Source organism: Rhinopithecus bieti, unplaced genomic scaffold (assembly GCF_001698545.2).
Source record: "Rhinopithecus bieti isolate Rb0 unplaced genomic scaffold, ASM169854v2 scaffold_6371, whole genome shotgun sequence".
Classification (NCBI taxonomy): Eukaryota; Metazoa; Chordata; class Mammalia; order Primates; family Cercopithecidae; genus Rhinopithecus; species Rhinopithecus bieti.
Window position 1 is genome coordinate 342,530 of NW_016805121.1, and position 12,920 is coordinate 355,449.

A 12,920-nucleotide genomic window follows, 5' to 3' on the forward strand; every position below is an offset into this window, starting at 1 on the left:
CTTCCAAGAATTACACATAAAAAATCCAACCCAAATCGTGTGGGCAATGATGAAAATTATTTCTCTGTGGTAACTGGTTTGTGGTGGTCTTCGAATAGTTATTAGCAAACCACAGTATAACCAGCTGTCTAGTTTACAATATCAGCGAGATTAGGGTTAAATGTTATTACAAGTGAGTCCCCTGGGGTAAATTTACATATATTCAACAACCATAATTATGTGAAAACAAATTTCTATAAACACACATTATTTTGGTCCACAAACAACCATTATTACTCCAAGGTCAGTATTTCTAATCATTAGAGAGGTTGAGGCCAATCACATCATACTTTCCTCCTGTGACTTGCTACACAGGTGAGGTCTCACAAGCGTGAACATAAAGAATCACTATGATCAAGAAACCCCAAGTCCAACAGACCTAAGAGCTTAAGTAATAGAAACAGAAAGAGACAAAGTTCCCATGAAGAGAGGAGCCACCAGAAGGAGCATGGGCATAGGAAAACCCCATCCATCTATCTCAATTATGATTGTTCACTGTCAACAAATATTTTAGTACTTACTCTGTGCCAAATACTGGGGGATAGGAGCTGAAAATATTTCCTGGAACTCAGGACTTTCAGTGCTAAAGCCAAGGTGATTGGTCTTCCTAAACTGTAAATAATCTCTGCCCTCAAGGAACTTATGGCTTAGGCAATTGATATGGTTTGGCTCTGTGTCCCTACCTAAATCTCATCTCTAATTGTAATCTCCATAATCCCCATGTGTCAAGGGAGGGATATGGTGGGAGGAGATTGGATCACAGTGGTGGTTTGTCCCATGTGATTTTATAAAAAGCAGTTTCCCCTGCTCTCTTCTCTCTCCTACTGCCTTGTCAAGAAGGTGCTTGTTTTTCCTTCTGCCATGACTGTAAGTTTCCTAAGGCCTCCCCAGCCATATGGAACTGTGAGTCAATTAAACCTCTTTCCTTTATAAATTACCCAGTCTCGGGTATTTCTTTACAGCAGTGTCAAAATGGACTAGTACAGTGCTAAATCAAATATGAATCAAAAACAAATGCTATAAAGTTAGTTAAGGATATAGGTACCATGGAAAAACAAAATAGAGGTATCAACAGTGCTTTCTGAAAGCCTGTAGTTCTCAACCCTGGCTGCTCATTTTTATTTTTATTTTTTTCATTAGTTGAGTAAGCTGAGGCACAGAACATAAAATTATTAGCCCTACATTATCCAGAGATTCTAATTTAATTAATCTAGGGTGGAGATTGGACATAAGTATTTTTGTTCAGTGCCACAAGAGACTCTAATATGCAGCCATGGTTGAGAATTACTGAACTAAACCCATTCCTGAAATATGGTAGGTTATAATCAGGTGAAACGGACAAGGCAGGGGAATATTATTCATGTTAGAGGAAACAGCATGTGCAAATGTCCTGAGGCAAAGAAGCATGATCCTTTAGAATACTAAGTGCAGTCCAATATAGATAGAACATATGATGCTGAAGGGAACTTAAACAAGGTGTGACTGGAAAGATGAGATGCAGAAATTGAAAGGCCTTGAAAAGCATTTTCACAAGTCTAATCCTTCTCAAGTTGTGCTTGAGCTGAGTTTGAGAATGTCTGTTCTAGAGCTGAGCAGAATAAAACAGCAGGTGTTAAGCAGTGCTGATGTACAAAGAACGGGAGTGTGGAAGGGTATGGCAAATTAGAAAGTCCATGTCCATACAAAGGGTACAGGCAAAAGTCAACTTCAGCCTATTGTTGCCATTTGGGAATATGGAACCTGTGTGGTTAGATGACTATATTTAAATGAAGGGAGGGAAAGCCTTCAATTTTAAAATTAAGTCTTCTGGTGTTTAAACATTGATTCCCAATACTATGGAAGCTAATCAATGCACACCTGTGGTTTCAGTCCCGGGGTAGTATTTGGAGTTTCAGGAAGGAGCTAGAAATAGAAAGGGATGAGAATAAAGACAGTAAGGAAACAGAGAGACCAAAGAGATCATGTGAAGCAAGGGAACAACACAGAGTGAAAGAGCAGGTAAAAAGGTATTTGCACTGTTGCTGAAGGAATTTTAAAAACAAGGTTTCCACTATCTAACTCAAAATTTAGTTTTGTTCCAGTTCAAGATAGATAACAGAGGGACAAAACTGTATGTGAGAGACATCCTACCTAGCAGGGTAAATTTTGGTGGCTCTTAAGGTAGAAGCACAGGCTTAGGAGTCAGAAAGACCTGCATTTAAACACTCCTTCTGCCTTGTGCTAACTGGATTACCTTAGCAAATTAATCTACTTTTCTTCATCTGTTAAATACAGATAACAGTATCAAACTCTTAGGGTCATTATGAAGATTAATTGATATAATAGACAATGAATCCTTAGCACAGTTTATGGCACACTTTAAACATTTAGCAATTGTTGGTTATATCTACTATTATCAGGGAAGTGGCCATGAGGACAATGGGCATCAGGTGTATTAGACAGTCATTAAGAGGGAAGAATTTACAGAATTTGGTTAATTTAATATAGTTGTTGAGGGTACAGGGGAAGAAGGAGCACTCCCAGGTTTCTGGCATAAACAACTGGGTAGATGGGGGGTGATTTGCATTATAATAAAGAATGGAGGATAAGGACTATTTTGGTAGGAAAATTATGTGTTCAGTTATAAAATTTGTTCCTGGGAGACACTGAGATTGTGCCCAATAGGCAGCTGGCTATTTATATCTAGAGCTAGGAAGGAAAAGTTAAGATGGAAATATATTCCTACAATTAACCAGTAGAACAGTGGCAGTAAAGCCATGAAAATGGATTAGCTTAATACCTGGGTGATATGGCTTGGCTCTGTGACCCCCCAAAATCTCACCTTAATTGTAATCCCAATTAAGAGGGATCAAACCAAGCAGACGGCAGTAAGCCTGGTTATTTTCCCTTTTCATTGCTCTCTAGCCTTTAGTAAAGTTTCATTCAAACATTTCATCCATGTGTCACCTCTGCTACATGGTAAAATCTATTATTCATGGATGCTTCGGCCAGTATTAAAGTATGTCTCCCCTCCCTCTTTCCTCCTAAGCTACTCTGTGGAGCAGAGGGCCGTGAGAGAACCTCAGGTGAAAGAGCAATAGCTCATTGTATTGCTTCTCACCAGCAAAGCTCTCTTCTGGTAGGAAATCCAGGATTTTATTTTATCAAGGCAGGTGACATGTCATCATGGGAAGGGGCAGTCTGAGGAGTAGATGTGAAGGGAGGCTCAGAGTCAGCCCCAGTCCCACCCAGGCTATGTCTGTCTTGCTAGAAGCAAGCTGGGGAACAGATACCAGTGAAGAAAGAGGAATGGAGCAGTGCAGTTTTAGGTTTTAATCCATCTTAGCAGTCCTAGAAGTGGGCCAATTCACCTAATGTTCAGAGCTCATATTTTCATGAGATGCTCTTCAGTAGAATAATACCTATCTTTCTGGGTTTCAAAATATTAGAAATAATGTATATATCACATTCACACTATAATAGCACTCAAATGTGTCATTAAGGTGACTAGAAGAAACCCAACTTAAATCTATATAAGCAAAGCAAAAAAGTGCACATGGAAATGAAGAGTCAGGGCTATAGTAGTTGTCATCAGGACTCAGTTTCTCTCTGATGCATTTTGCTGGATTGGCTTCATTTTCAGGCTTTGGAGGTCCTGGGAAACTGTAGAGGCACATTACCTCTACGGTCATCAGTTTCAGCACGAAGGAAGTTTTGGCCACCTAAAAGGTCTCATACATGTGCTGGGACCCAGACTGACCACTCAGGTCATTTAGATTGCCATTACCATTTTAATAATAAATAGCTGACCCCTTGTATAATAAACTCATATCCTTATGCCTAGAGGTCAGACCTTATTCTTGAATCAGTCACTGGCCAGGTGTATGGAACTATGCTAATCATCACATCTTGGCCCACAAACCTTTACCTGGTCCAGTAACTATGGCTAGATCCTGCTCTCATCTATTTCACATTAGAAACCACAACATTTTAAAAGAAGAATAGAAGAAAGACAATGTCTCAATGCCTGAGCACAATTTCCAGAAAATCTGGTTTCATTGCTAGAGATGGAACGAACCCTTGTATTAGCGTTCTTTTAATCCCCAAGGTGGTTCTAATAGGTCTCCAGTTTGAGAATCCTGATCTAGAGGCATTCAGTCCCCTGATCAGCCTGGACACCATCCACTGTGCCAGGAATAGAACCTCACCTAAATCACTTGTACTAAATATGGAAGAGGGGTTGTTCGCCCAAACTAATCTGATACACAGTTACTGAAAAGAGCAGGGATGGTTCATAGCAGATAAAAACAGAAGATACACCACATATCTCATTTTGACACTCACTGCCAATGTATTTTGTGCAAATCTTGCCATGTTTTCAACATTCTAAAATTAAAGGTTGTGGTTCTTCCATATGGACAGCTCTAAATGTTATAGGGAGCATTATGCTAAGTGCATAAATAAATACAGGGTCCTTTAACATCTAAACCATCTTGTTTTTCATTAAAGAAAAATAAAAGGGAGTCAAAAGTACCAAATGAAGCTTGGAGCTATAGTGAGGGATTGGGTCATGGGATGAGGGGAAATGGAGAAGGAAAAGACAAAAATGTGTCACAGCTCTTCTGTATTTTCATGGGGTAAGGAAAATATACTTTAGACTCATTTAGGAATATTTGGATGCCATTGCTCCTGGAGAAAAGTTATTAGCAGGAAGATACAGTGATTAAGGGAGCTAAGTTAGAGATGCGTGGCTAATGCTAGGATTCTGTATCCCCAAAGCTGAGACCATGCAGGGAAACATTCCTAAACAAGCCTTTAATCTGTGCAATGCAGTATGCCTCAGGAATTTCCACTTATTGTTCTGCATGTCACTAAGCTGCCCTCAGGAGTGCAATGAAGCTCAGCTTCCACACACAAGGTTTGGTGCCAGCAATGCCACACATTCTGCATAATTATAAGGAACATCCATCTTTGTCTGCAGCCCAAAACCTTGTGGTTTGAACACCAGGCAACCCTATGGCAGCTTAAAAGTTACATGGTTTGGGAAGAAAAAGTGTAGGTGATCCCTTGGAATGCAAGGCCAACATTCTAATATTCCACCCCAGTGGATTAGGTTCTTATATGGTAAGTCATGCATTTCAGGTCTCCACCCTGTCTCAGTGCTTGAGTTTGCATGTTGGGAACAGAGAAACTCTTTCCCCCAAGTGGTCATTCAGGCTGCAATGTGCACTAAATGCTTTAGAAACCAGAGTCTTACACTGCTTAGCTTGCCACCCATGTTGGTGACATGTTTTAAGTCAATGACATTCTCTACAAATGTTTGCTTATCTACAAAATATATTTGACAGTGAAGGTCTTCAAGATATCAGTTAAAGAACATCACAGCAGATACTAAATATAAAGGCTCTTACTTGATGTTACTAATGAGAACTGCCAAATGTTAAAACACTTTTAAAATACAAGTGGTTTTAGGAAATATTTGAACTTAGTAAAAGAAGGACCTGAAGTTTCTTTTATCTTTCTTTCTTTGAAATTAATATATCTACATGTTATTTTATACATCTCTATATTATATCTATTTACTCTGGAGAGGGGTAACCACCCCTTTGGCAGTCTAGTAAAGGTGCTGGACTCCTTAACAGAACGCATTGTAAAAATCGTAACAGACAATGCATATGATTATAAAGAAATAAAGTATATTGAAATATATGAGTCCAGGTTCACAGACCTGAAGGTTCTGTGGTTCTAGGTGAAGAAGCTGAAATTATATCATCTCCCTATAAAGGTTTTATTCAAGGGCAAATTAGAGGCATTTCAACAAAATATATTAGAAAGTATCTTGGCGGGGAAACAAATTTAGCCATTCATAGAGCTAGATAGGTAATGGGCATACCAGCAGGAAGGGTGGCAGTGAACATATGAGTAGTGGGGGCTGTAGCAAAAGTGAGTAGCCTTTCTTACGGGCCTGCAGATTTTGCCACATGGGGATGTGGGCCCTGTATGGCCATGTCTCCCCAGATTTTTCAAGAGAAGCTGGGCATCTGGACTTTTATATAAACTATTCATATTTGTCACTGTTGGCTGAAGAAAAAATTAACATTGTTTGGCACAAAGAAAACATATCTTTTGCCAGATTTGTCAGGAGGCCTGCAAATTTGTAATTTCAAGAAAGTAAGAGAAGCTGGAAAAAATCAATTACTTGTATTTTAAAGTATTTTTTTACTATCAGTATCTTTATTACATTTATTTGTATAATAAAACGTAAGATTAGTTTAAATTCAGTTTCCTCTCTAGAGTGATAGCATGCTACAATGGAACATTGTACATGGAACAATGCTACATGGTTCCATGCTACATGGAACACCAATGTAGCATGCTACAATGGTGACTTCTAGAATGTTTTAATTCTTCCAAAAAACATTCATGTGCCAAGCAATATACAAGCTGGTAAGAATATATAGATTAAGAAATTGTCTTGTTTCCAGAGCTTAGAGACTAGTGTGGAAAGTGTTGTCGCAAGATATTATAATACAATATGTTAATGCCTATCAAAGAGATATGTAAAAGTACAAAGGGGTAGGAGGGAAGAAAACGTCTTCCTAGGAGATTGGGAGGGATTCTTAGAGGAGAGATCTCTTTGGGTAGAGCTTTGTATCAAGAGGCCCAGATTATTAATGATCTAATAGGACATGCTGAAGAATTGGACTTTTATTCTAGAGAAAATAGAGGTTCATTAAACAATTCTGAACAGGATCAATGCATTCAGATTTTTGTGATTATTCTGGCTGCAGTATGGAATATGGCCTACAGGCGGAGACAGAGTAAGGAATGAAGACCCACAAGATGATGATGGTTTCAATAGTTCAGACAGAGAATTACAGAGGCTGCAGGGCCCATGAAACAAGACTACTTGGTTAAAATGATAGGGGATAGAAACAAAAGAACCTGGCAGCTGATCATATGCCAGTGGGCAGGGTGGCAAAAGAGAGGAAAGAGTTGAGAATGATGCGCAGGACTGTCTAAGAGAAGAAGTGTAGTATAAAGATGAGGGCATAGTCTCAGGAGCCAGATTACTTGAGTTCAAATCCTACCTCTTCCATTCATTTGCTGTGTGACTTCAGGCAAGTTGTTTGTCCTCTCCCAGCTTCGGTTTTGTATATATGTCAAGGGTTTTTACAATACTGCTTGCATCTGTGCCTAAAAACTATTGTTGTTATTATTATAGTTCTGCTTCAAATGGAGATTTCATTCAGTTTGTTTTAGAAGACACTGCATTTGAAGTACATTTAGAACATTCTAGGTTAGGCATACTTAAATATGTGGATCTCCAAGGCCACTCAGGAACCAAGGCTGATAGAGTCAATGCTACCTCCAATACATAGCTTTCAAATTTGCCTTGGGCACTAATACCTGCCAGCATATAGGGGACATGAGGATCATACATGACTTTCATGGGCTAGGACTGGAAGAAGTATACTTCTGCTTATTTTCCCTTGGCCAAAATATAATCACAGGGCAACACCTACCCTCAAAGAAAGCTGGAAAAGGTAGTCTTGCAGTGTATACATCACATTTTGCTGATAATCTGGCTGATTTTTAAAAATTAATAAATAAATATGTAGATCTCAAGTTGAGAAGAAAGTTTCATTAATAGGTGATTAGCATCTTTTATGCTTTTAGAGAAGGCCAGGGTTTGAATCTCCAGGACACCAATGTTTGGTGGGAGGCAGAACATCTGCAGAGAATCATTAAGAAGAGAAGGACAGACAGGTAGCAGGAGAAAAACAAGAGTGCTGTCTAAAAACCAAGAGAATAAAGGATTTCAGAAAGACTGTAGTCAACACAGAAAATGCTACTGATAATAGAAAAGCATCTATATTTAACAATTAGGAAATCTTTAATAAAGTAAATATTTACTTTATTAAAATAAATTTAAAACAGCTTCTTGGTATTTGACATATAGAAAACACTCAAATGAATTTCCATTATCCTTCTTAATTCAAGTGCACTCTTGAGAAAGAAGAACTAAAAACAACTACTAGATTGAAACATAAACCTTCCATCTTTGTAGGTCAAAAGAAACATTAAATTGGACAATTTTATATAATTCAACTATGCTGAGTAACTGAAAAGCTGCTTCAAAAATCGGTAAAGCTAAAAAAAATGGTGCTTGATCCTATTGTTTGTGTTATGATGCAAGAACAAAAATTATCCCTCTTTCTTCTAATTTTCCTTAGAAAATTGAGCTGATAATAACTGCCAATATTGTATTCAGACAAACAAGAGGAAATGATATCTAAATGCCTTCCTTACACTGTATCCCACTCTAGTTATTTTTCCTGTCACTTTGCCTTTGAATCTAAAAACTGCAGAGATGAAACCTTAATGCAAAAGTGATTTGAAGGGAAGGATAGTCACACCTTTCTAAAGAAATGTCTTCTATTACTAATAACATTGGTGTTATGAAAAGTCTGGTTATTTTGGCAGTGTAGAGTATAAAGTGAAAATGTTAAGGGTGTTGGCTTTGGAATCAAGTCCTGACTCCAGTACTTATCAGGTATGAGGTCCGGGGAAAATTTCTAACTCTTCTAAGCCTCCATTTTCTCCTGTGGAAGATGGAGAGGAGACTGCTGTGACTTGGGATTCTGTTAGGATAGAGGGAGATAATGTATGTAGGGTTTTAGGGCATTGCCTCTTACAACAAATGGTAGCTTATGGCATTTCACTTTTTAACTCTCTATACATAGTACATGGTCATGAAAAGTTTGAGAAAATTGTTTTAAAAGAATAGACATTTTAAAATAATTAGTCTTAAATTTCACAAACAAAACGTTTAAGTTTTGTAGTGTAGTCTTATCCATTCACTGGTAGCCTTCCAAGAGAACCAGCAGCCAGATTCATAACTTCCCAAGACACTAGGGCTGGGTACGTGCTGTGCTTCTTATCAGTCTTGGGGCTGGCTAATGTGTCCCTTCATAACCAGTGAAATACACGACTCATAAAACAAAATCCCTCAAAATCTACACACAAATAAAAGCTGTATAATTAATTACTGAAACTTCTACATAAATAATATCACTAATGATACACCATAGATAACTTTATCTTATCCTCAAATTGTCTTATTAACCTGATATTTTCCAAAGGTAAAAAACTGAAATTATTATTAAAAACATAATTCTCTTTCATTTTACATTAAATTAAAGCAAAATAATTTTAAAACATGCTGAAACTATCTGGTTAAAAAAAAAAAGTTCATCACCTAAGTTTTCAAAGTACATTGGTAGTGTTTCATTTTGAATTTAAAACTGAATAAAAGCAAGTCCAAAATGCTCAAACCTGTTATTTACTTTGCATTTTCTGAAAGATTACTATGCATTGCTATTGGCGAAATGGTCATTAAAAATATAAGACTATTCAGTAAAATGGAATCCCATAAAGTATGACAGTATTATGGATCCTAAAGTCACTAGTGCAGATGTTCCTAATCATACTAAAAACACAAATACATAAACCAGTTTGTTCCAGCTACAGAATAATTTAATTAAAAGAGTGCTTATAATTTAACAATATAAATTAATAGTTAAAGCCAAGGAGGTAGTGAAACTGCAAGGAAATATAAACCTGCAGTGTCTATGCCAAGGAAACTGCTCTAAATTCTCAAGGTTCAGAAATTAGTTCCTTTCCTTGCTACAGGTAAAAAATTATTTGAATTAGCCAAGAACTGCAATGGATATATCTTTAAGGCAAACAAATACACACACATGCACACTAGGTCGGTAGATTTCACCAATAGAAACACCTATCTAAATCCAGAATATCATTTAATCTGTTTTTGGGAAAGTTAAAATCAGACTTCTCACCAGTTTAAATTTCTTACTGAGAAATAGATGTAGTAGGTAATGTGATACAGAAGTAAATCAGCATACACAGTAAAACATAAGCTCTAAGGACACACAGGATTCTCTTTGCAAATACCAATCTTGGCAGAGAGCCTCCTTTATGTACAGAAAGCTTTGTTCCTTGTTTATAGCAACTCTCAAGGCTACAACAGGTAATTGTGTACTGCTAATTAGGTTCCAAAATGATTGTGTTCAAGCCAGGAGAATTTTATAGCTTGATTCAGTGAAAGTAGGAAACTATATCAACAAGATCATGTTATAAAAACTGATTCTCCCATAATTATGAATCTTTCACTCTACAACAGTATGAATTTTACAGTGAAAAAATGTAATGTCATTCAAAAGTTTATTCAATGCTTAATAGCTATCAAAATACAGAGGAAAAAAGACAATTAGGAAAACTCTTCTCCAAAGATATCCAATATGCTTATTTCCCCACAGCTAATATCCATTTCTTTAGCTAAATTGTTTTTTCTAGGTCATACTATTATTCCAAGAAAGCAAAGTGACATCTACTCTGCATAATACAGGAAATTCAAATGCAATACATTACCTTGGGTCACCTGTTGAACTGCCAACATTATCCCAGACACAGTGTCTGGAAGCAAGTTTTCTTTCAGATTGTAATGTGGTGCCCAATCCAAAATGGGCAGTCGCTTTCTACACCACTGTATAATGTCTTCACATTGGGGGGTATGCATCTTGCCCCAAAGCATGCTTTTCTTTTTCTTCTTTGCTCCTGTCATTTTTCAGATTTCTTCTTGTAGAAGTAAACTTCTCTAAACAAGAAAAAAAATCATTGCAGAACACCTCCTTTCAATGCCAAGCTCATATTCGTCTGTGGTTGACAACGTCAAATCTGCCCAGAAAATAAGTAAATGAAAGAGAGAGATTAACAGAAGCACTTCAATATATGCAGCTGTCTTTTTATGATACAGCTAATTATTCTAGATTTTAAAACTATAGATTAAAACCTTGAATTCTTATCTGAAGGAGAAGTAGTTCCTGTACATGTAATATATTTTTCTGGTCTTGGAAAAGTAATGGGTTCGGTGTTAAGTTGGTCTACAGCTCTCTCGCCAGTAATTCCCCTTATATTCACTGTAGTCTTATGTTTTTGGCTGCAATCCCAATGGTTAATGAGGTACTTCTGGGCGTGTGTTGGAAGTGGGCTGGGCTATGCTAATGAAACCAGGAAACATCCAGCTAGTCCAGTCTCTCCCTACAAGCTGTGCAAAATCATAAAACTGCCAGAGGGATCTGTTGTGCAAAACATATTCGGAGAATCCAGCCCTATTTCTTTGAGAGCTATATATTTTCAACATTATCAGATGACTGCCAGTTCTACAAAATTCAGAAACATAACAGGGCATTGCTAAAGGTCCTTACCATTTTTATTCCCTGGCAGACGAGTTTTCATTCATACAGAAACATTCAGATAGCTACTGCCCAGTCTGGGAAAGGAGTAACTAGTTCTCATAAACAAACTGAAATTTCATCTCATGGGCTAAGAAAATAAGTATCGCAATGAGCACATATTTGTGACAGGGGATCTTCCCTGTCTCTGAAACTGTTTATTCAGTTTTCTCTGATGGTTTCATTAAGTCCTGTAATTCATTCTATTGTAACTGAAATTTACTGAGGAATGTCATATGGTTCAAACTACTGTATGAAGTGTCCTTAGCTTTTTTTATGGTGCTGCCTTCTTTTTGTATAACTTTTGGGAGTAGGTGTTCTCTTTTTAAGAAGGAGTGTTATATTTTACAGTAGAACAGACTGTCAAAGATTTTTATTTTATGATCATTTTGCTTAGCCTCCAAAAGAAAAAAGAAAACTTAAATCTATGAACTGTGCCATTGGAATTAAACCAAAAAGGCAATATACTAACTAAAATTGTATAGCCAAGGAAAAGAATACCATGTACATAGTTTGCTGAGCGCTTTTTAATGCCCATTTGTTTGGAGAATAGAAATCTGATTTCTGGAAGCCTTTATAATAATAAAGTACTTGGATCCCTTGGCTACTTCTAAGGTCTCTTGCTGCACTTTTTCCCGTTGTCTTTAAATTAAAGTGAAGAGTTACTCTCCATCTTCTAAAGAAGACATCTCTGGCTTTGTGTCTGTGCAAAATACCTTTCTTTTAAATCCAACGAAGAGACAGGGAGGGGATGGGGGGATTGGGGGGACTTTATTTATACTTACAAAATAGAAACTGCTTTGTTTGTCCAACTGTTTACATTATATTAAATTTCTAAACCATTCAATAGTTCAAGTTTGGGACCTGTAAAGAAATCCCCATTTAGAGACTAAGTTGTAGCATTTTAATCCTATCCTCTTGGTATGAGAGATGGACTCACCAAATAATTGTAAACTCATGCTTGAAACATTATATTGCTTTTCCTTCACATAAAGCAATTTACTTTTGTTTTATATACTCCATTAATTATATACCCAAAGAAATTCAGAAGCTATACATACACTGATTATGTATTACCTTTATAATAAAAGTAAACACAAGATTTTTTTTCAAATCCTATCTAGGTCATAAATTCAAATATATGTTAACAATATGAGAAAAATAATTGAAAGCTTAACTGAAATCACCAATCAACATCTATTATTTGTGCAATTTCAATCATTTTTAAATTTGTGTTAAATTCCAGTAACAAAAAATTCACATGAACAGGATTTTATTAATTGAAGGTGAATAGAAGTACCTAAATCATACGGCACCAGCAATTGTTCTAAAACATGTTAAGACCAGGAGAGAGTAGAAATTAGTTAAATAAAATAGTTCTGAAATCTCTCAATTTAAATATTTCTTAAAATTAGAATAAATCTTTCCTAAAAATCTTTTTTGAAGCTTAAATCTGGAATTCCAATTCCAGATTTTTTTTTTTCAAATTCCATGTGCATACGTATTATTTAAAACATGCCAAACCAGAGCATGGATCACTCCTATTTACAATCAGCAATGCCAGAAAGAAAGAAAAACCGTTAT

At 36.6% G+C, this 12,920-nt stretch overlaps 1 protein-coding gene across 1 annotated transcript in view; it reads right to left on the minus strand.

Annotated features, from left to right (window-relative positions):
- SLC26A7 (solute carrier family 26 member 7) overlaps nucleotides 1-11,020 on the minus strand; it is a 143,105-nt gene extending 132,085 nt beyond the window's left edge. Inside the window, exons 1-2 of the mRNA XM_017871205.1 lie at nucleotides 10,895-11,020; nucleotides 10,474-10,779 (exon numbers count right to left, since the gene is read on the minus strand). Coding sequence (XP_017726694.1) covers nucleotides 10,474-10,666 — 193 coding nt within the window. The 5' untranslated portion in view covers nucleotides 10,667-10,779; nucleotides 10,895-11,020. The remainder of the gene's footprint in view (nucleotides 1-10,473; nucleotides 10,780-10,894) is intronic.
- Nucleotides 11,021-12,920: the final 1,900 nt, after the last annotated feature.